At 37.1% G+C, this 24,747-nt stretch overlaps 1 protein-coding gene across 11 annotated transcripts in view; it reads left to right on the top strand.

Moving 5' to 3' along the window:
• The window catches only part of FAM135A (family with sequence similarity 135 member A), a 113,862-nt gene that overhangs the window by 31,528 nt on the left and 57,587 nt on the right, over window positions 1–24,747 (top strand). For 9 of the 11 annotated variants that reach the window (XR_009054333.1, XM_057739294.1, XM_057739290.1 and 6 more), the window contains 6 exons: window positions 2,981–3,060; window positions 18,643–18,782; window positions 18,891–18,961; window positions 20,424–20,597; window positions 23,749–23,875; window positions 24,461–24,614. Coding sequence is in view for 9 of the 11 variants with exons in the window: in XM_057739294.1 (XP_057595277.1) it covers window positions 2,981–3,060; window positions 18,643–18,782; window positions 18,891–18,961; window positions 20,424–20,597; window positions 23,749–23,875; window positions 24,461–24,614 (746 nt within the window). In the remaining 2 variants the exon portion in view is untranslated. Of the gene's footprint in view, window positions 1–2,980; window positions 3,061–18,642; window positions 18,783–18,890; window positions 18,962–20,423; window positions 20,598–23,748; window positions 23,876–24,460; window positions 24,615–24,747 lie in introns of those variants that run through there. The other 2 variants (XM_057739289.1, XM_057739292.1) reach the window with 2 other exon arrangements.

Genomic DNA, 24,747 nt, shown 5'->3' with positions numbered 1-24,747 from the left:
ACTAAACATATGAATATAACAATATAGGTATAGGTACACTAAAAAAATACATATATATAAAAGATTACTTTTTAAAACTGTGTGGTACTGCATTGTATAGTTGCACCATAGTTTATTCAGCCAGTCCCTTACTGATGGACATTTTGTTTTTTTCTCAGGTTTTCCTGTTGCAGTTAATGCTGCAATGAATAGCCTTGTGCTACCTCATTGAATATTTTTGCTAAAGTATCTTTGGGAAATAGTCTTTAAAGTGGGATGCTAGGTTGAAGAGTAAATGTCTGTATGTCTTTACTCTTTATTGCTAAGTTCCCCTTGTATGGGGGTGCACTGTTTTACCTCACCAGCAGTACAAAATTCCTTTTTGCCCAGAGCCTCACCATAGAGTATTTTGTCAAACCTGGATTTCTCTTGATGTGATAGGGGAGAAAGGATATCTCGTTATAGTTTTAATTTGTAGTTTTTAAAATTATAAGTAAGATTGAACATTTTTTCATGTATTTAAGAGACATTTGCATTTCTTTTTTGGTGAACTGTTTATTAGTATCTTTTTTCCCCCCAGTTTTTTAGGTGAATTGGTCTTTTTCTTCTCAATTTGTAGATGCTCTTTATATATTAGGAATATAAGACAGGCTTTTGAAATCGAAAGTGAGGTTTGTCAGAGTGGGTCCGCAGATGCCCTCTGGACAAAAACAGCTTCATTGCATGGCCTGCCTGACTGATTTTGTTTGATAACTCCATGCTATTGGGCTGGCCAAAAAGTTCATTCAGGTTTTTCTGTAAGAAGTTATGGAAAAACCCAAATGAACTTTTTGGCCAACCCAATATTTTGTTACCTCTTCAATAATTTTATAAAGATATATTTTTATACTTTATTTGGCAGTTTTAGTTGTTTTTTTTAGCAGGAAATTGTTCTAAATAACCTAGCTCACCATAGCCCTTAAAAAGGAAATATTTTATCCTTTGTTTTTAAAACTTTATCTCTTATTTGATATCTTATGTAAAAAATAGTTAACGTGCACATTTGAGTTTTGTTCATTTTTGAAGATTTATGCCTTTAAAGTACCATTAATTCTAATTTTTAAAATGTATTTGCAGTCGTAATAGACTGCTTTTATAAATGCGAAGTAAACGTTGCTTAAATAATGTATGTAATTACTTCCAGTGGTTTGTTTTTCCTGTATCCCAGTACTTAGCCCAGTGGCTAACACATAGGTGGGTCCTCAGTAAGCGATGAGTTAATGGTATGTGTGTGTATATGTACACACGCACATTTAACTTTGGGGAATTTTAAATTAAGATACTCTGACTGTGTACAATAAATGCAGAGTATTGTTTAAATGTCTCCGAATTTACGTGTGCAAATCATTATTTAGGATTGTGGGTGTACACTTATAAATAGGACATAGTTCTTGCGCCTAAGTTTAAAATGAAATGTCTATCAGTCATTTATTCTTAAGCTCTTATAGTGCGTACCTGAATATTTTAAAATAGCATTATTTCCCTTAATCTTTAATTAAAATTAAAACTTTGCTCTCCTTTGGTCCCAAGCCTTCTGCTGTTTCCACTTTGACTTTTGTTCTGTCATCTCATGTTTTCAAGGTGGCCTCATCTTAATCTCAATTCAGCGTCTACGTCTAAGGAGTTTTGCCATGTCTTTTTAAGGCCAAATTGTAATTTTGAAGGTTCTAAGTTTAATTGACTACTCTTTCATTCACTCTTTATTTCTGGCTTTGTGATCTGACCATATGTTCTCTCCAAGGCCACACCTTCCTAGAAATAATAGTAATAAGTATATTTATGTATTTTAATCTTTGTATTATTTACAAATTTAATATTTAAACTACCATCTAGGAAACTATTAAAGAAAAATAAAGATTAAATATTCAACTACCTAGTGTCCATCTAAACTCATCTCTGATTTATAATCTTCATTTAACTTTTAGTAACTGTGTGTGTGTGTGTGTACACATAGATACATGTATCCTCCATTACATACACAAACTTGTAGTGCAATGATGTTAAAATGCAAGCATATTACGATGCTTTTATCTCATAATTTTTTTCTATTTAAACTGATATTATTAATGACTGGTAGAATATGTATTTTCTTAATCTTGTGGAATAAATAAGCAAGTAAAAGTGCATAAACTAAACAAAATAACTCTGACCTTGAAAAAATATTGAATTTTTTAAACCAAATTCATACCTTATAGCATGAAACCAATTTTTAAAAACTATTTGCTGTTAATCCTGTATTTTCTTAAAATTACGCTTAAGAATAATTTGTTATCTTTTAAAAGAAAAAAATGAATAAACCAAATTAAGCAGTGAAACTCTTAGAATCATTAGTAACTCCTGTGGTTGCTGTGACATTCTCTCATTTAAAGTAAGAGTCCTCAGGACTTCCCTAGTGGCGTAGTGGTTAAGAATCCACCTGCCAATGCAGGGGACACAGGTTCAATCCCCGCTCCAGGAAGATCCCACGTGCCACGGAGCAATTAAGCCCGTAAGCCACAACTATTGAGCCCGTGTGCCACAACTACTGAAGCCCACATGCCTAGAGCCTGTGCTCTGCAACAAGAGAAACCACTGCAGTGAGGAGCCTGTGCACTGCACTGAAGAGTAGCCCCCGCTCGCTGCAACTAGAGAAAGCCTGTGTGCAGCAACGAAGACCCAATGCAGCCAATAAATAAATAAATAAATTTAAAAATAAATAAATAAAGTAAGAATTCTCTCTCTTTAAAGTAAAAATGTTTCTCTCATTCATCTTTACACATGCGTGTTTCCCTTTGGGTTTTATGCCATGCTAATATTTGATCTGGGTGTGGATCTGATACTGTTTTCCACCAGTAGTAAATACTATGGGAGACTGATATAAACAAACCAACTTTATCTTTTAATACGTATAGATATATAGAAATTGGGGCATTGCATATTTTTTAAATGTTTTGAAGTGACTTCTTTGTCTCTCTTGCTTTAGTTTTTACCAGATACGTGCATCTATGAAAATTCCACCAAGAGTTCCCCACAGGGTAGAAGCTAGTTTGTTACATGCAGCAGGTAAGCCAAGGAATATTTTCAACTTAAAAAAAAAAATCTGAAGCAGTATTACAATGACCATTAATAACTTTTCATACTTTTATCTCTTAATTGAAAATACAAGATGCCAAATAGCATCATTCTCATATCTCTCATAAGAAATCTATTTGAGGCCTCAGTAAAACAGGCTTGATTATAGATTTCTTGTCTTCTTCTTAGGTTTCTTAGGATAAGCAAGTAAAAGAATGTGAAATTTCTATGAAAACAAACATAAGTAGGGGTGATATAAATTATATCATGTAAGATATAATTTTAACAAATACACAGTGAATGTGGACACGTAATTTGACATATGATCACAGAGGTGTTTTATGATAAAGTTTTATAGTAGATGTTTTGAGAGTATCTTTTCAACCACTTTTTTTCTCTAGTTGATTACTATAATTAGAAAACAAAGGGCCAGAAAGTATAAAATAGACACGTTATAGCAACTCTTTTATTTACTCATATTCGAAGGAGGCACACTAGCATTAAAGTATTTGAGCCAGAACTGGTGGCCCTGACATAATCACTGGGTATTTTTTCAGCTTTCCTGATACAGTATATTCTGTTTTAGTCTAAGCAGTTAGAAAATAGAATTGTTAATGAAACATACTAGAGAGTTATCTTACATTTCTAATACGAATTACTAGTTTTGAAAGCATCATAAATAATAAAGTATACCTAACATTAAAGCTATGTTGAGCACAGTTCAGTTCATTTTGAAATTTAAAAATATATTCTGGGAATTTGAAGTGTTGAGGATTATCTTTCTTAGTGTACTATGGATACGAAAACGGGCTGGTTAATGTTAAAGTTTAATGAATTGTACATAATGGAGAGTTTACTCTGTCTTTCTGAAGATTGTCAAAATGCTCAAGGAGGCTTATGACCGAAAATATGTATATTTTTTCATTTAAAAAGAAAATATAAATTTTCTTCTTGGCCTGGTGTACATGTTAATGTATATATTTATTGTCAATAGGTCTTCTGTAAGTCTACTTTCTAGGAAACAGAGGTTGAAACAACGAATGTTACAAGACAGTTTGGTACTTCCTTAATCTAGCAGACTAGAAGTCTTGCTCTACTGTATCTCCTAAAGTTGCCAGTTGAAAAAAATTAGAAAGACTTCTTTATTCTGGACTACGTTTTTATTTATTTATCTTTTCAGGTTCATCAAGGAATAACTGACAAATATAATTTTATATATTTAAAGTGTGCAATGTGATTTCTTATACATATACATTGTACAGTACATATACATATGTGATTTGTTATACAGATACAGTGTGAAAAAATTGCCATGTTCAAGATAATTAAAAAGACTCAAGTAGTTAGTCTTTTTGTGTGTTTGTGGTAAAGAAGCCTTAAGATTTAATCTTAAATTTCAACTATATAATACTTTATGACTGACTATAGTCACTATCCTGTGCATTAAATCCTCAGAATTTATTTTTCTTATAACTAAAAGTTTGTACCCTTTGACCTGCATCTCCCCATTTCTCCTATACCCCAGCCCCTGGCAACTACCATTCTACTCTCTGTTTCTATGAAACTGACTTTTTGTTTTTATTTCCGCATATAAGTGATAACATCCAATATTTGTCTTTCTGTGTCTGGCTTATTTCATGTAGCGTAATGCCCTCCACGTTCATCATGTTGCTGTAAATGACAGGATTTCCATCTTTTTATGGCTGAATAATACTCCATTGTGTATATACACAGTGCATTTTCTTTATCCGTTCTTCTTCTGACAGACACTTGGGTTATTTCCATGTCTTGGCTATTGTGAATAATGCTGCGATGAAAATGGGAGTGCAGAATTTTCTTTGAGATCCTGATTTCATTTCTTTCAAATATATATCCAGGAGTGGGATTGCTAGATCATATGAAAGTTCTATTTTTAACTTTTTGGGGATCCTCCATACTGTTTTCCATAGTGACTGCACCAATTTACATTCCCACCAACAGTGCACAAGTGTTCCTTTTCTCCACATCCTGGCCAACATTTGTTATCTCTGGACTTTTTGATAATAGCCATTCTAACAGGTGTGAAGTGGTATCTCTTTGTGCTTTTGATTTACATTTCCCTGATGATTAGCAACGTTGAGCACCATTTCATGTACTTGTTAGCCATTTGTATGTCTTCTTTTCAAAAAAAAGTCTGTTCAGTTCCTCTGCCCATTTTTTTTAATTTTTTAATTTTTTTAAGAACTTTTATTGAGAATACAATTGACATACAGTAAACTGCATATATTTAAAGTGTACAGTTTGAAATTTTTTTTCTCATTAGTAATGTATGTATGGCGATCCCAATCTCCCAATTCATCCTACCCCAACCTTACCCTCCCACCCCCCGCCCCGCTTGCCCCACTTAGTGTTCATATGTTTGTTCTCTACATCTGTGTCTCTATTTCTGCCTTGCAAACCGGTTGATTTGTACCATTTTTCTATATTCTGCATATATGTGTTAATATACGATATTTGTTTTTCTCTTTCTGACTTACGTCACTCCGTATGACAGTCTCTAGGTCCATCCGTGTCTCTACAGATGTCCCAAGTTCGTTCCTTTTTACAGCTGGGTAATATTCCATTGTATACATGTACCACTTCTTTTTTATCCGTTCATCTGTTGATGGACATTTAGGTTGCTTCCATTTCCTAGCTGTTGTAAATAGTGCTGCAGTGAACACTGGAGTGCATGTGTCTTTTTGAATTATGGTGTTCTCTGGGTATATGTCCAGTAGCGGGATTGCTGGGTCATATGGTAACTCTGTTTTTAGTTTTGCAAGGAACCTCCATACTGTTCTCCGTAGTGGCTGTATCAATTTACATTCCCACCAACAGTGCAAGAGCGTTCCCTTTTCTCCATACCCTCTCCAGCATTTACTGTTTGTAGATTTTCTGATGATGTCCAGTCTAACTGATGTGAGGTAATAGATACCGCACTGTAGTTTTGATTTGCATTTCTCTAATACTTAGTGATGTTGAGCAGTTTTTCATGTGCCTCTTGGCCATCCATATGTTGTCTTTGGAGAAATGCCTATTTAGGTCTTCTGCCCATTTTTTTATTGGGTTGCTTGTTTTTTGATATTGATCCTCTACCATTTTAAAATCAGATTGTTTATTTTTTTGCTATTGAGTTGTTTGGTTCTTTATATATTTTGGGTAGTATCTCCTCTCAGATATATGATTAACAAATATTTTCTCCCATTCAGTACACTGCTTTTTCTTTTTTGGTGGTGTCCTCTGCTATGCAGAAGCCTTGTAGTTTAGTGTAGTCCCACCTGTCAATTTTTGCCTTTGTTTTGGTGTCAGATCAAATAATCATTGCCAAGACCCATGTCAGGGAGCTTTTCCCCTCTGTTTTATTCTAGGAGTTTTGTGGTTTCAGGTCTCAAAATTTAAGTCTAATTCATTTTGAGTTAATTTTTGTGAGTGATATAAAATAGGGGTCCAGTTTCTTTTGCATGTGGATATCCAGTTTTCCCAGCACCATTTATTGAAGAGAATTTCTTTTCCTTATTATGTGTTCTTGGCACTTTGTCAGTTATTAGTTGACCATAGGTGTGTGGGCTGATTTCTGGGCTCTTTTTTATGCCATTGATCTGTGTGCCTGTTTTTATGCCAATACCATATTGTTTTAATTACTGTAGCCTTGCAGTATAGTTTGAAATGAAGTTTTGTTCTTTTGTTCTTAAGATTGCTCTGACTATTGAGGAACTTTTGTGATCTCATACAAATTTTAAGATAACTTTTTCTGTTTCTGTGAAAAGTACCATTGGAATTTTGATAGAGATTATATTGAATTTGTAGATCACTTCGGATAGTATGGATATTAGCAATGTAAATTCTTCCAAGAACACAGGTTATCTTTCCATTTATTGGTGTCTTCTTCAGTTTCTTTCCTCAATGTCTTATAGTTTTCAGTGTACAGGTCTTTCATCTGCTCTGGTTAAATTTATTCATAAGTATTTTATTGTTTTTGATGCTATTGTAACTGGGATTTTTTTCTTGATTTCTCTCTCAGGTAGTTCATTGTTAGTGTATAGAAATACAACTGATTTTGTGTTGATTTTGTGTCCTGCAACTTTATTAAATTCATTGATTACTTCTAACAGCTTTTTGGTGAAGATTTTAGGGTTTTCTATGTATAAGATCCTGTCATCTCCATACAAAGATGATTTTAATTCTTCCTTTCCTATTCGGATTCCTTTAAATTCCTTTTTTTTCCAATTTGTTGTGGCTAGGACCTCCAGTACTTTGTTGAACAAGAGTAGTGAGAGTGGGCCTCTTTGTCTTGTTCCTGACTTGAGAGGAACACTTTCAACTTTTTACCACTGAAGATTTGTGGGCTGTGGGCTTGTCATAAATGGCCTTTATTATGCTGAGGTGCATTCCTTCTGTAGCTAATTTATTGAGAGCTTTTACCATGAAAATATGTTGAGTTTTGTCAAATATTTTTATGCATCTGTCGAGATGATCATCCCCAGTGTGGCTACCTTTCAAGTGTGTTGTATTCCACAGCTTCTGAACCATCCTCTGAAACCTCCATTGGTAATGTAAATCTGGCATCCCAATTGTACTTCCTGCCAGGGTACCCCAGAATAGCCTGTTTTGTTGAATGTTTAAGTTCATATGAAAATTATGGAGAATAATTGTTGATGGAATGTGGTGACTTACTAGAAGCTCACAGGTGTAGTAGATCCAAAACAGTGTTCTCATGTTCAGGTGAGTTTCCTCACCAGCAATCTGAAAAACAAAGAGCAAAGAAAGGCAACCAGTGTATTCCAATCTAAGAGGTGTTGATTCTTTTCTCTTTTTATGTCCTTCCTCCCCCCAAGATTTGTTTCATTTTAAAATGGTATTTAATAGTTCTGGGAGTGTGTGTATCTTTTTAGTGTTAGTAAATTTGTTAAGAAAAGGTATCCTTCCAAAGTTTTTCTGCCTCCAGAAGTTACTCCTATGTATTTGGCTGACTTTGTCTTAATAATTATGTATCACTGATTTCTAGACTCCTCCTTGTTAGCAACATAAATATCTTTACATTAAGTCTCTTTTCACTCCTGTTCCTTAGCAGTTCACTTTTTCTTCCAAGGGTTTGAATTTTCTCTATACTTTTTATCAGTACCCTGTTTTTCTTCTAGTTTAGATTTGTACTTTCATCTCATGACCTTTTCTTTCCAGCTCTGTATTCTACCATATATCCTACACCTTATGTATATTTCTGGAAAACTTTTAGGAAGAAGAGAAAAAAATGATGATTTTGTCTGTGAGTTGCAGTAGGTCAGATTAGATAGGTTGGGAATTAGATGGTGTTATACAGCTTATTGCAACATGTTTAAGTTATTTCCAGCACGAGATTGTACTGACAGTAAGAGGTTTGAGTCAGCACATAGCTGTCCTCTGTAACAACATCAGTCATGAAAGACAGTGAGTATTTAATGGGCTGTTGAAAATGGAATAATAAGAGTGCATTCAGCAATTTCTACAACGGAGAAGTCATTGCCAGTTCTGGGAAGCTGGCCCCAGTTTGAAATGTTAGAGGACCGTGTACAATTTTGATAAGAAGTTCAGTAACAACTCCCCATTTCTAATAGTGATAGTAATTTTTAAAGAGAAACATATGCTGTTTTATTTGCTTTTTAATATCTATCATCCCTTTTCACTGAAAAAAATATTTTTATGCAAATAATACAGGCAAATAGTTAAAAGATCCATTAATCCAGAAAGATTAGTAGTGAAAACCATAGCTCTTTCTCCAGATGCATCCACTTTTAACTATTTCTTTAGTCCTAATGGTTTCTTCTGCATGGACATCCCACATCCTGTGATGATGAATCTCAATGTATGTCACACCGCTTCCTCCCTCCCCCCTTCTTTTTCAAAGAGATACCATTATTCCCACATCTCTGATCATTACTGGAGCTTCAGATGATATATTTAAAGCTTCATTTCCTATTTCAGCAAATGTGACAGATCCCTCATTTTGTAAAGTAAGGCTATGCGCAATCTTACCTCTTTATTCAAATTTTCTTTTTCTCTCCACCTCCCAACCTGTTAGATATATATCTTTTGTTTTATATTATCAAGATTACTAATATTCATATTTGGATTTGTAACTGCAGTTAAATCTTGTTTGTTTTGCCTATGGGTTTATTCCAAATGTTGAAAACAAGTAAACAGCATTTTGCATTTTTCTGATAACACAAGAGGGAAAGGCTTATGAAATTGAAATGACTATCCAGCATAAAGAAGGAGGACCTTAAGTTTCTGGCAAGACAAGGCAAATCTAGTTCCCATTTTGATATTGATGTGGATCTCCTGTGGATTCGAGATAGCTTTGGGTATATCTTAGGTATTTTAGTAGTTGTAGAGTCAAAGATGCAGCTTTCTTGTGGTTAACAAAGTAGTTACTTGGAATCAGGATACCGGCTTCTTTTATGTTACCTTGGAAAACTCAGCCTCTAAGAGCTTCAATTTCTCATCTGTGAAATGTGTAACATGCTTTACAATAAGTGAAAGTTCAGAGCAAACTGTAAAGGGCCATATATATGTAGGATATTGTTATTGGGCTTATAGTAATACAAGAAAGAATAGGAGGGAATCAAGTTTTGACTCATTTACTGTGCTATTTTTGAACCATTTACTGTTGTAAAGAGCTGAAACATTAATTTGGTGTTTTCCTATGATTTGTATAATTTCTATTATGCAACATAGTAATTAAGCACATAGGATAACATCTCATGTTAATAAGTAAAGCTCAAATTATTTTTAAAATTCAGTAAAACCATTTCTTCGATAAGAAGCATGAACCAGGATGACCAAAGTCAAGAAGGGAAAACTGAAGGGAGGGAGAAACCTCAGAAAAGACCCTGCACTTTATAACTTACGAAGGAAATTTGGGTACCTGGGTTTCTATTTCTCTTTGTAGAAGATTAGCTTAATCTATAGAGACTGTTTGACTTTAGACATAACTAGTTTCAAGTCTTGTTCTGCCATTCACTAAGTATATGGTCTTAAGCAAATTAATCAGTTTCTCTGAGCCTTTCCTAATCAGTGAAGTGGAAATAATCTGTTTTTTACAGTGTATTTTTTGAAAATAAAATGAGAAAATTGGGTCAAGAGGCTGAGTGTAGTGCTCAGTAAATATTGGGTATGTTGTCCTGGCTTCCTGTTCTGTCTTAATTGCCACATATGTTAAAAAGCTGAAATAAGGTGACCTCTAGGATCTCAGCACCTGCTTGATGTAAGGAGAGACAGTCCCTGAAGAGGGAGCTCCTGGAGCCATTTGTGTGCCTCTTCTTTCTCAGTGTTTAAGGACTGGCCTTGCTTGTGCACAGGATTGCTGATTGATGTGGTCCACCCTCTTTAGACCTTTCTTTGGGTCTTTTCTTCCCTCCTAGTGTGGGTGTTCTGCGGTAAGTGTAAGAGTGAACTGCATATATGTGTTTGAACTAGTTTATCAGTGTGGCATGAAAGACCAAGCACAGGCTTTGGAGCAAACAGCAGTGGCATTTACTTCCTGGACAAATTATTTACGTTATCAGTCTTGGTATCTATAAAATGGATATATTGATCCCTGCCCTATAGGATTACCTAAGGGATTAATAACCGTGTACATGAAGCTCAGTGCCTGGCACATAGTCAGTGCTCTATAGATGGTAGCTGGTAGTAGTAGTGAGAAAGAGTAAAAAAATAAGTAATAAGTAGTAATTAAAAGGGAGCTATTTTTTCTTTTTTATTAATAAATTTGACATTTTTATTGAATAAATGTAACATTATATAAATTTAACATTGCATACAATGTGTTACTTTGATACATTTATATATTGTACTATGATTGCCATTGCAGTGATACTTATCACATTACATAAATATCACATGTTGTACAGTGTGTTGTCTTTATTCATCATACTGTGCATTAGATCTCTGTGACTTAGTTATACTCATTGCAAGTTTGTACCCTTACGCTACATCAATCTTATCTTTCCACTGCCCATGCCGGAGGGTGGGGGGTGTGGGAGAGAGAAGATTGTTCTTATTTTACTCTCTATTCTTTATGAGTTTAACTTTTTTTTAAGATCCCACATATAAATGATATCATACAGTATTGTCCTCTGTCCAGTCTATTTCACTTAGTATAATGGGCTCAAAAGCCATCCACACTGTCACAAATGGCAGGATATCCTCCTCCTTGTGGCTGAGTAATATTCCATTGTGTATATATACACCACATCTTTTTTATCCTTTCATCCGTTGATGGGCACTGAGATTGTTTCCATGTCTTGGGTGTTGTGAACGATGCTGCAGGAAACACAGGAGTGCATATATCTCTTCAGAGTCCCTCTTCCAGTGCCTTGGGTATATACCCAGAAGTGGAGTGCTGGAGCTTATGGCAGATCTATTTGTAATTTTTTGATGAACCTCCATATTGTTTTCCACAGTGGTCAGACCAGTTTACATTCTTACCAGCATCATGTGAGGGTTCCCTTTTCTCCACACTCTTGGTACCACCTGTTGTCTCTTTTCTTCTTGATGATGGTCCTTACGACAGGTGTGAGGTGATAGCTCACTGTGGGCTTGATTTTCATTTCCCTGATGATTAGCCTTGTTGAGCATCTTTTTATGTGACTGTTGGCCATTTTAGCATCCGCTGTGGAAAAAAAAAAATCTGTTTAGTACTTCTGCAGGACTGCTGTTTATGAGGAGAAGGAAAGGGAAATCGCACAAAATTCAAGCAGTAACATGCAGGGAAAGTCTTATTACTAAAAAAGTAATTCTCCACTTTGATAGAACCTTTACAACTAAACATTTGGACTAATAAGAAATCAACCCTGGTTGAATCAAAAGGAAATTTCCAGCTGTTTGTATTTGCCCAGGATTTTTCTAAGGCCATCTATTCTGGTTAGTATTCTTTGTATGTACACATATTGCATTCTTCTTCCTAGCTACCACCACCCAGTGCTTTTATACAGGTGTTAATTGTTAAAAGAAAAAAGGAAGTCTGGAAATAAGGGCTGGTTATCAAAGTAAGGAAGGGTTGGCCCAGGTGCTTTGCCTTGGTAGCACCTAAGTAGACACTTGTGATAAAACATCAGTATTTTGAAATGCTGCTAGAACCATCTCTTTCTCCCCTGTTAGTTGTCTCCTTAAGCTTTTCCTAGACGCCAACCTTTGAGGGCCACTGAAATGTTGTGATAGAAGTTCACCCTCATCACCCTCATCTTATGAGATGCCACAACACTCTAACCTTCTCTGTAACACTTAGTACAAATGGAATTTACAGAATTAGATCAGAGCAGGGAAAGTGGTTGGTTTGTTGTGGTGTGGTGTGGTCTGGTCTGGTCTGGTCTGGTCTACTTAGCTTAAAACAATGCATGACGTATACAATGCAATAAACATTTAAAATTTTATTGTGAAATGTACCGGACATTTTTGAAGATAATATAAAACATTATTTTATTAAGTGATAAAATAAACACCCAGGTTGGCACCCAACCCTTTGTTTAAGAAATGGAACATTATTAGTACCATAAAAGCGCTCTGCCTACCCCTCCTGACTTTTGTTGTCAATCATCCTTTTGTTTTGCTTATAGTTGCACTACCTATGAGTGTATGCCAAGGGGGTGTCTGGTAGAGTTTGGAAAAACTGAGTAGAAAGCACATGCCCAGCTGTGAGGGAGTGCTGCTGCCATGAGGGAGCTGAGCAGGGCCTGGGCTGTGGTGTGCTTCTGTGACCGAAAGCGTTCGGGATCCCTGAGGGGAGTTAGTGGGCGAGGCCAGAAGGGGCTTGTGTGGAGCCACGGTTGTAGTGTGATGAAGTATTGAATATCCAACGTATGGAAGAGGCTGGTTTGCGTCTAAACTTACCGTTCAGCTCTCCTTCCCTCATCTCTTAGGAGTAGGGCAAAGCAGAAACCTCTGTGAGGTGAAAAGACTGCCCTCATATGATCTAGGCTCTAGGGCAGGAACTTCCTTAGTCTGCCGTCAAACTCATCAAGTGTTGAAAGGAATCTGGCCAAGCATTTAATCTGGCACCATGGCAGCAAAGGCCTTTCAGATGATAGACCTCAATGTAGCTGTCTGTTGAGCACACTGATCCAATCTTCATCAGTCACCTCCGTATCTAAGACAGAGGACCTCTTTGGAATCTTCCTTCCCGTCTTCCTAGGGATTCCCTTTGCCTCCTTTGTGCATTGGGTCCTGTTTCCTAACACCTGTTCTCTCTCCTGGTTTACTCTCATTTTGGTGGCGCCTATTCTCCAATATCTTGTTGGGGAAAGTGGCATAAGAAGTAAATATTTCTGAAACCTTTAATGTCTAAAAATGTCTTTTCTGCTCTTCCACTTGTTTAGCTAAGTATGAAATTCTAGGCTGGAACTCTTTCCTTCAGAACTTTGACCATATTGCCCCATTGTCTTTTGGGCTGAGCTTTGCTGTTGAGAGTTCCAAAGCTATTCTGCTTACTATTCCTTTATATGTGGTCCTTTCCCCTTTTAAGAATCTCATAGAATCTTCTCTTTGTGTCTGCTGTCCTAATGGCACATGACGATGGAACTCTGGTCTCTGAGTGCTCATTGGGCCCTTTTCATCTGGAAATAGATGTACTTCAGTTCTGGGAAATTTTCTTAGTTTGTTAATCATTTTCTCCCATTTGTCTTCTCTATTCTCTTTATGGAACTGCTCTGTCATTTAGACGGTGTATCATCTTCACTGGTTCTCTTAATTTTTAGTTTTTTCCCTCTCCTTTTATTCCATTTCTGTCTTTTTGCTGTATTTACTAGGTTATTTCTTCAACTTTCACCCCGTTTTTGAACTTTCTGCTTTTCTCTGTCTTTCTCCCTTTTTCTTTCTCTTTCTCCCTCTTCTCTTGCCTCTTTTTCCTCACTCCCTCTCACGCCATTTTTTTCTTTTAAAATTCAAGTGCTCTTTTGTACTGTGACTGTTCCTTTGTTATAGCAATATTTTCCTGTTTAAAAATTTATTGTACTGAAGTGTAGTTGATTTACAGTTTGTGTTAATTTCTGCTGTACAGGAAAGTGACTCAGTTTTATATATATATGTGTGTGTGTGTGTGTGTGTGTGTGTGTGTGTGTGTGTACACATACACACACATTCTTTTTCATATTCTTTTCTATTATGGTTTATCACAGCATATTGAATATAGCTCCCTGTGCTGTACAGTAGGACCTTGTTGTTTATCCATTCTGTATGTAATGGTTTGCATCTGCTAACCCCAAACTCCCAGTCCATCCCTCCCTCGCCCCCCAGGGTTAGCAACATTTTCTTTTTTCATGAATGCGATATCTAAGAACAATGGTGATAGATTTTTAAGCTTTATTTCTCTCTACAAGTTGCCTTTTCTGTGTTTTGGGTTTCTAACCTGCATGTTAGAAGCTTTCTTCGGACATCTGATAGTCCTCAGTTGTCTGCATGTGAGTGAACGGAGGCTGATTGGACGTTCCGAGAGCGTACATGGGACGTGTGTCTTGGAGCGTCACATTAGGGTAATGTTGGTGAGCTGATTGCTGGGAATCTGTGAAGTCGGTATCTGTAGACCTTATCTAATAAAACAGATTTACATAATAGATCTGTTATAGATATATTGGCCTGGTCAGATTCCCCATGTCAAAAATTGTGAAGAATCTGAGATTTTACCCTCATGTTGGTGAACATAATTCTCCATGGTTTCTCAGTTTCTGTATATCTCGTGAGCAAAGACACTGAAAAGCTTTTGTTCCAGACCATCTTTTTTAAGGATGTTGCTGTAATGAAGAGCTTTGGGAGGTGTAGGTAGTGTCTCTGTCTGGAGCGGAAGGTGGATTTGTTTACTGTCCAGATGACAAAGATAAGGTCTCCCTCCGGTTCAAAGCTTAGACAGGTTTTCTTATAGCCCCTTAAAAAAAACTGAGGTTTCCTAAGCTTAGAGTTCTTCAACTGTGACCAGAACCCCGCTGCATGCATAGTATCCACCTGTGTCACCCCATGTGACTTGGGGGAGCGAGAACAAGGGGAACTGAGGTGACTTGAAACTCAGGCCGCTGCTGCATATCTCTGACCCAGGAGGCCCACGTCTCCTGCCAGCAGCCATGACGCTGTGGCCAGCTAGCTTATTGGCCTGCAAGTAGGATTAGATCTTAGACTCTTGACAGTTTTTGAAATGCCAGAGATGACTCTAGCCTGTTTCCTTCCTGGAGAGTGAGACTAACTGCCAGCCTTCTGGGAACCCAGTAGAGGAAGAGCTCTGCGAACCTGTGTGTTCAGGGTTCAGAATGCCTCTGCTTACACCTTCATGCCCTTGGCTTTGCCAGGTGACTTCCTGCTCAGAGTGCCTCTGTTCTGTCCTCTCCAGGGAACAAACCTCCAGACTCCTCAGGTGAAGGAGACCTGTAGCTGGGAGAGGACATGGGGGTGTGTCCTGGTCCTTGTTGAGAGGTCACCTTCTCAATTAAGCATTGCCTGACTTTTCTGTTTAGAACTGCTACCTTTCTTACCCTCTTTTCACTTCATCTTTCTGCATAGCACCTGTTACCTTCAAACATACTGTATCATTTTTCTTGTTTACAATTTTTATTCTCTGTCACCCTTCCCATTAGGATGTAAACTCCAAAAGATCAGAGATTTTTATCCCTTTAATTTTACTGTTTATCTCTTAACACCTAGAAAGTGTCTATTATGTGCCTATTTATAGACTATCTGTTATAATAATAGCTGTTGTAATAGGTGTTCAGTAAATATTTGTTGATTGGATGAGGGAATGAATGACTGGGAGGAATTTGCACACCTTTTGCCCTTGGTTCCTGGTTTGAGAATAAAATTTGATAAGTGTATTATCTGTAAGTCATTGGTACATCTTTTTAAAAGCTTTAAATATTGATGTTAATTGAGGACATACATTCTGTGCGTCACATTCTGTGACTCTCACAGAAGGTTAATTATTGTCATTCCAAAGCAATTCAGGATAATTTGTTTTGTGTACAGTTTCTTATCCTGTGCTTTAGAATGCCGTTCAGGGCACCCCTAACAGCAGTGTCCTTTGTTTCTGTTTGAGTATTTCTGTTTGATCATTTAAGTCTCTGTCGGACTTCTCCACTGTAAAGTTACTCTTTTTCCCTTCAAACCTCTGGGTTTATTTGTTCATATCAGGGTGGATTTGTGAATTTCTGTATTATTGAATGCATGTTAATCCAATTCTGTCATAGTTTACTTAGATGCTCAGTTTATCCCAGATGTGACCAGGGGTAGCCTCTTCAAGCTGGCTTCTCTGTCCTTTTGATGTGTCCCTTCATTCTTCGAGCACTTTCTTACTTTCTAGTATGAAAAGACGGTCCAGATTTATATCGTCCTCTGTGTGCCCCAGCTCTGGAGTCAACCATTTCTCCAAAGCCCTGGTTCCTCTTAGTGGAGAATAGTGTTGGAAACCAGTAGTGAGGGCTGTGTTCTCAGGACCTGTGAGTGGACAGAGCTAGTGACTACATGTGTATACACATACATTTACACATACCTGTACACATTTACACCTGTTTTCCTTTATCTAAACATATAGGAAACACCAGGAGTTCACATCAGTATTTCTAGGTTTAGTCCAGTACCTCAGGATTCGTTTTATACTTGTATCTCCTCTCCATCTTGTGTACCTCCTCTCCCTGAAAGGTTGCAGTAGGGCACCTGGCTCTCGTGATGCTGGTGTGTTTTCTCGCTTGATCAGTCCCCTCCAGAACCAGCTCCTGTCACTGCCCCTGCTTCCTCACGGTGCACCCGTACGCCTCTTGGGCTTCGGCACCTCCTGCAGCCCAATTCTCTGTGTGACATGCTCCTCACCTCACCCGGACTCACTCAGCCCTCCTGCCAGGAGCTCCTCCTGCAGGGACATTCTCCTCCCTTCACTGGGGCTTCACTGGAGTGTATCGCCCTGCTGCTGCCCACACCCACCTCGCCCCCAGAGAGAAGTTCCTCTCATCCTTTTGGGGCTCTTGTACCCTGTACCGGGCTACCCCTCTGCCAGGACCCCCTCGTCCCCTCCTCCATAGGTCCCCTCCCATGTGGTTGCCCCCTCATCTTGCTTGGGCTCCCAGTACCTTGCTCTACCTAGATTGCCCTCCCCACCTGCCCAGGCCCTGGCATCAGGCCACTCCTCACCGGGACACCCTCCTTACTCCAGATGGACTCTAGTGTCACACTCTGGGCTTCCTGCCTGCAGAGATGCCCACCATGCATTGTCTCTAGCTTAAGCGGCTCCAGGTTCTTTGACTCCTTTTCCCATCATGTTATTTCTGGAGGGTAGAGTAATAAGACAGCAAATGGGCTGTTGGGATGACCTGATGCCAGCAACTGGAGGTGGCCCACTTCCCAGGTAAAGGACACAGTTTTCCATGAGACTGCTCTCACCTCAGACACCAGCTGCAGCTTGAGGATCCACAGGCTGCCCTCACTTCTGATCACATGGCTACAAATTGGGAGTTACTCTTACCCCCTCAGGTTCACTAATTCACGAGAACAACTCACAGAACTCAGGAAAGCACTCTACTTATTATTTAAGTTTTGTTATAGCAAAGGGATACAAATCAGAGCCATCCAAAAGAACAGATGCACAGGGTCAGGTCTGAGAGGGTCCCAGATTTATGATGCTTCCCTTGTTATCCTCCCCAGGGGTCAGGATGCATTACCCACCCAGAAAATCTATGTGTGGCAATATAGAGAGTATTACCAACCAGAGAAGCTCCCCCAAACCTCAGTGTCCAGCATTTTTATTGGTGTTTCATTACACAGGCATGACTGACTCATCATCCACATGGCTTAGTCACCAGCCCCCTCCCCCGCCCTGGAAGATGGGCTTACAGCATGTAGCTCAAATCCCCACCTTTCCAATCACATGGTTGGTCTTACTGGTGTGGCCAGCCCCTGTCCGGAGTCACCTCCTTACCGTAAACTATCTGGGCCACCATGAGTAACAGAGACACTCCCGTCACTGGGAAATTGTAAGGATTTAGAGGCTAGCTTTCAGGAATTAGGGACAAAAGCCAATCAAATTCTTTATTCCAAGAGTTTAGAAGTTACTTTCCAGCAACGAGGACAGAAGCCAGATTCTTCACTATGCAGTTATGGATATCTAAACTGCTTTCTTCTGTGGTATATAGATCAATTGTTCACTCTTAAAATATCTATCTACTTTGAGGGAATTCCCTGGCAGTCCAGGGAATTGAACCTGGACCAGTGAGCTCCAAGCTCTCACTGCTGAGGGCCTGGGTTTGATCCCTGGTCTGGGAACTAAAATCCCACAAGCCCTGCAGTGTGGCCAAAAAAAAAAGAAAAACCTACCTTGAGATTTCTCCTTTACCTTCTCAGATTAAGATAAGTTGTACAGAAGTTCTATAATGATTATCATGTATTTATTTATTCATTTTTTATCATCATAATAAACTTTCAGAAATATTCTAACACCGCTATATAAAATTATGGCATTGGAGTAATATAATCAAATATGTAGTACTTTAAAGAAAAAGTGTTAATTGTGTTATATTTTGCCTTTTACCTGTTAATTACACATCTTATCTGTTTTAGGTATGACTTTAGCCTTTCCAGCTTCAGTTCATGATTCTCTGATTTGCAGTAAAACATTTCAAATTCTATATAAAAATGAGGAAGTTGTTTTAAATGATGTCATGATCTTCAAAGTTAAAATGTTGTTGGATGAAAAAAAGGTAAACATTTCTTCATATATACAGATACATATTTTTTGTAAAGCCTCAAGGCATATTTCTAACTTTTTATAAAATATTCAAAAGGTATCTCATATAATTTCTCTTCAGATTGAAGAAACCCTTGAGGAAATGAATTTTCTATTATCCTTGGATCTACACTTCACAGATGGAGATTATTCGTAAGTAGGGTAATCAAACAATTAAAAATCTTTAGTTACTCATGACTGTTATCAGTCCTTACTAGAGTCCCCATTTTCTTCTGTGAACCCAGTCTACCCTCCTCTTGTTTGTTTTGGACTACTTCTCCCTTCTGGGAGAGTCTCATGGCAATGGTTAGGCCTGCTCTTTTGTGCCCACGCTGATTCTATGAACAAAGTCAGACAAGTTGAAGAAACATGAAACAATTTCCTAGACTCTAGAAATTGCACTGTTGATACGATACCACTGCCTCGAGGCATTTAGGTGTAACTGAGCTCTATTCCACTGCATCACTGGCTCATCTTTCTTGATGACGTGAGTGGTGCCGTCTTCAGGTGGGACTCTTGATATTCAGAGAGTTATCAAGACTGATGACTCTTAGACTTGACAGTGGTTTCCAGTCCATGAAGAAGTTTTAGGACTGGCTACCCTGAACTTGTCCATACATCTGGATGTGCAGTTGTACGTTTTAGGGACAAACTGTGTTTGTATTCATTTAAAACAAGAATCAGAGATCCATTTTACTATTTTACTTTTGTAGGTTTTTTTTTTTTCATTTCGCATGCACTTGTAGAAATACTTCTTGAAAATTGTATGTAAATTCAGACTGCATGTGGGGTAAATGTCAAAGCAGTCACATAGCTCAAATGTCTGCTTGTGAGATGTTGTCCTCTTTACTACCATGGAGGGATAAGAAATTTTTTACGTGGTAGCTGCTGCTCCTCTGTAATACTTGTGTATTGCAGAGAATTCCTTGAAGGATTCTTTTTTAAATCAAGTCAGAATTCTGTAAGGGGATTAAGCTGGAGTAAATAGTTCATTAGCCGTAGGTAATTATAATGTATGTATTGGTTAAATATGTATATATATATATATATATATATATATATATATATATATTTGGACATCATTTCCATGGCATTGTTTGAATTTTTGTATGTGTAAATCTAATGACAGATTAAATATCTATAATACAATATATACCAATTATTGATACTTGCTTATTTTTGAGCAACATTTAATAACAAAATTTTGTACCATAAAAACAATTTTAAATGCCAAAAGATTTATTATAATAGAATTTGACCTACATTGTACTGCAACTTTATTATAGACAGTATTCCCTATGGAGTAAAATTTTAAGATGAGAGTATTTCCCTAAGTATCGAAAAGGACTCGTTTTGTAGGGACATAGTGAAAAACAGTCTATTAACATGGAAACTATAAGTATAGATAGGAAACTATAAGTAAGGTCTGGTTATTTCCTTATTGTTAGATTTCATATTGCTGTCTAATGCAAATGTGATGCTTTAAAAATTATTTTCATTCTGTTTTTTAAAAGTAGTTAAGTAATTTATTGTTTTGATAGTTTACAAACTATCAAAGTTCTAGTTGGTCTTTACTAATTTTCTGAACTACTATGCAAATGTATTGTTTTCACAGGGCAGATGATCTGAACACCTTGCAACTAATAAGCAGCCGAACACTGAAGCTGCACTTTAGCCTCCAAAGAGGGCTCCATCACCATGTCAATGTCATGTTTGATTACTTCCACCTTTCTGTCGTGTCTGTTACAGTCCATGCATCATTGGTTGCACTACACCAGCCACTAATAAGGTAAATTTAACCAGTTCCCTGATCCTTATTAATATAATGTCTTTTATTTTTATAATGAAAACATATACTTTGATAAAGATAACTGAAATAGGAATTTCTAAAGTCACCCTTATTTAATACTTTCATTTTTATACTAAAGCATTAATAAAATTTAAGAGCATGGGAACATTAGGTTGATGACTTTTTTATTACAGAAATATAGAGCTTTCTTTGTCAAGTAAACTGACGAAGAAAATGCAATCTGGAAATAACCATACAGCATTGTTTGTTCTGCACCTGTGTTTTTTTATGCAGTGCTGTACTGTAATTATTCATTCTCTGCGAAAGTGTATTCATTTTTTCATAGTTTTTTTTTTTTTTTTTCTCTAGATGGGCTAATTTTATCTTCTTAAATCTATACTATACAGTACGAGTCAGAAGTTATCTTCACTCTTCACTTATATTAAAGCTTCTATAAATTCTACAGCCAGAGTGCAGATAGTTTTTGACTCACCCTCGTTAATTCTTGTTTTCTAAGTTATTAACCAGTTTTATGGATCTTTATGAAATAAGCCATTTTAAACTATGTCATTTTAGCCTAAAGGTACATAATATTCTGGATCAGAATAAATTTATTGGGATAATTGTTTTTTCTGCTCACTTCCATGGTGAGACAGTTTGTCTTTCATTAATGTAAGAATACAGGTCAAGCTCGTTAGTTCTTACAATAAGGCATCGTCCTTGTGGTATGGGCAACAGATAGACACTTTTAAATCAGTAGCTTATGTGAAGAGATTCCAAATTGACTTGATTTCTGAACTACTTTACAATTTTTGACACGAATCTTATTCCAGCAACTGATACTAGGAATGATGCCTATGGGTTATGATGTTAAACTGACTTATCAGAAAACTAAGTAGGTGATTTTGTAGAATTACCCTCACAGCTTATAGAAAACCAAGATGATTTAACATATTTTCGCCAAGTAACAGCCTGTTGTATATCTTTACATTGCTATAAAAATTGTGAGCACCTGTTCCCCTTGTTGTCCCGTGATGTCTTTAGAGCACGGGGCCAGGAAAAAGTCTGCTTCTCCTGATGACCTGCTTTGCCTTTCTTATTCTATAGTAAGACCTGGAACTAGTTGTTTTGCCATTTTTGTCTTTCCTCTTAGACCTTTGAGAGCCTGTTTTTAGTTGCTATAACTTTTGTAAACAGAAAAATCTTCCTATTATTATATATAATTTTATTATAAACTTCTTCAAAATTATTTTAGATGTTGATTAAACAAATTAATATTTAACAACATGATAACTCAATGAAATTTCTATGACAGGAAAGTGTGTTTTTTTGAAACCTAACTTTCAAATAAGTAGTATACAGTATCACTTTTATATGAACTGAACATTAGGTTTTAATGCTAAAAGTTTTTACCTGTTTATAAAATACATTCCTGTAGTTTTCTGAATTTCTTATTTTTGTAATTTCAATAAGAATCTCAACTAAACTAGTCCAACCATTCCTTTTTCTTTATAAAAATGGTTTAGTTTCTTTTCTGAAGAAAATGTACGAACAGTTCTTAGAAGTTAGCTCGGGTTATTAGTGCTGCTTTCCAATCCCTGATTATGTAGAACTCATCCTGGTGACTTCAATGTGTGCTTCCTCCTGCAATGCAGCAGTTTTTGCCACAGACTAGTAGGGGAAAGAGGCAGCTCATCTCCTAGAGACCGTTTACTGCAAGGAGAAGACATTTTTGGCTCAGAATCAGAAGCCAAGAGGATTAGCTGTTGGCTGTGGTTAGTGACGGGAGAAGAGACTGAGAAGCCTGCAACAGCTGAGGTTGCTGCTCTTTCCACGCTGCCCTGGGCTCTCTTGTCCCCTCCCTTGCTGCTAGAGCTGTGCCTTGAAGGGAGCAGTGCCTTGCCCTGCCTTTGTTTGCCTGTAAACGAGAGGGCCTGGAAGGAAAGCAAGGAAAGGGGAAGGAAGGCTTTTTGCTGGTGGCACGCTGATAGAGGGGTCTTTTTAACGGTAATATTCCTCACTATTTATGCTTCTATAAATATAGGCTTTTCCCTGAAGTTTTGTTATAGCTGGACTTTTTAATCCTCTAAACTAAAGAAAAAAAAAACCTTTAATTTACAATATTACATCTTTAAATAATACTTTTATGTAAAACAATTTCTATGATCAACCCAACTATAGACATTAAATCAATTATTTAAAGCAGCTGGGGTTAGGATTTCTTTCTTTGCTTGTTTTTTGGATAACCCGTTTCTTATATTTGAATTTTTTAAATACAACTTCTTTGATTCAATTCTGAGAAACATGTCATAGCAGGTGGAATTTACCATTGACTTGCAACACCCTCTTTGCTAGGATCTAGATATTTCATTTTTGCCAAGCAAATTGATTTTGCAAATGAAGGCTGCAGTCTGCTTATGGTACATCTGATTTACTTTCCTGTCTTTTCCTTTTTGCCAAACTGCCAAATAGTCAAATGCTTTGGACTTCTTATAATTAACCAGTACTTTATCTCAGAAAAAATTGTTTATGATTTTTAAACATTCAAACAGAATTTATGGTGTATTAAATGTAGCACTAATACTTACAGCAGTGGTTCAAACACTATTTGATTGAGGTAGTGCCTTGAAGCACTTACTAAGGTTATCTTAATAGAGTTTATAGATATTTAGTGAAGAGAAGGGAAATATTTTGTTTTTGAAAAATAGAGGCAGCAAGTAGACTCAGTGGTTTTTATTTTTCTGCACTCAAGTGGGGGCTCTTTATTTGTAAGTAGCGCCCATATTTAATTAAGTGTTAACTTTGTGAACTTGGTCACCAGTTCTGACAGATCAATATTTCCAAATTAAAGCTTGACCTTCATTTGTCACTTAGCTGTTCTGGATCCCACCCTGTTTTATCTTTAGACTCCTTTGAGGCTCCCCAAAGCCCAGTCATAAAGAAGTAATCCCAAGCATCTAATCTTAGTTTTTTAATAATAATTCAAATTATTAATGGAAAAATTATAAAATTACCTTAAGAATACTTTAGAAATCATAACCTTGCAAAGCCCTTTCTATTCTATTCCTTTAAGACTTTCTTTTGTAAACATTTAACCTAACACCATAAATTGACTATTATGACAATAATAACGTGATGCTTGTTCCTCCAGCTTTCCTCGCCCTGTGAAGACTACTTGGTTAAACAGAAATGCACCAGCACAAAACAAAGATTCTGTGATTCCTACTCTTGAAAGTGTGGTCTTTGGTATTAACTACACAAAACAGTTATCACCAGACGTAAGAACTGATACATTTGTAAATCCTCTTTTCTCTCTTATTTTGAATGAAATGTGTTTTTTAACTGTTATATCTGTGAATGTGATTGCTCTTTTAATTATTTGAGCTTAACAACTTACAGATCTAAATATGATCTTAACAACTTGGTTGGTTCCAGTTGTTTTTTATGAAAACAACTTCAAGATTGTACAAGCTTTAATGAGTAGAGATCTTTGACAGCCAGGGCCTTTTTTAACTTGTTCCTCTCACCTCCTGTTCCCGTAACAGAACTGGTAGAATCATTCCAAAGAGCCTGGAAAGAACCGCTGCCAGAGTTGAGACCTAATTTGCGGCAGTATGAGTACAGCCATTACTCCCCTAAAAGGAAAGGGAGTTCATAATATAGAAGTAGAGTGTCACTCAGTAGAAGTTTCCTGTGTTTAAATAACTTGTATGAATGAGAATAACTGCCTAAGATATTGCTAGATTTCTTTTATATATAAGAATAACCATGATTAGGAAATCCTCTATTTTTCTAAGCTTCAAGTGTGCTATTTTTAGATTCTTGGTTACTAACAGTGTGTCCCAAACCTACTCCTTGTTTAGGGCTGCAGCTTCGTCATTGCAGACTCCTTCCTGCGTCACGCCCATCGTTTCCATTACACGCTCTGCGCCACCCTGCTGCTGGCCTTCAAGGGGCTGCATAGCTACTTCATTACGGTAACAGAAGAGCTTCCCTCTTGTCAGAAACTAGAACTGGGTATGTTGAAAGCAGCCAGACCTCTGCGTTAGTTCAAGGCACTCTCTTCATTCTCATATTGCTAGTTATCAGCTTGGCCATAGTTTCTAAACTAAAATTAGGTTTACATGCTTCACTTTTACTTCTCTCTCAA

The sequence above is a fragment of the Hippopotamus amphibius genome, chromosome 6, assembly GCF_030028045.1.
Source record: "Hippopotamus amphibius kiboko isolate mHipAmp2 chromosome 6, mHipAmp2.hap2, whole genome shotgun sequence".
Taxonomy (NCBI): Eukaryota; Metazoa; Chordata; class Mammalia; order Artiodactyla; family Hippopotamidae; genus Hippopotamus; species Hippopotamus amphibius.
Note: the sequence above shows the minus strand (reverse complement) of the source record. Positions and strands in the feature narration are given on the sequence as shown.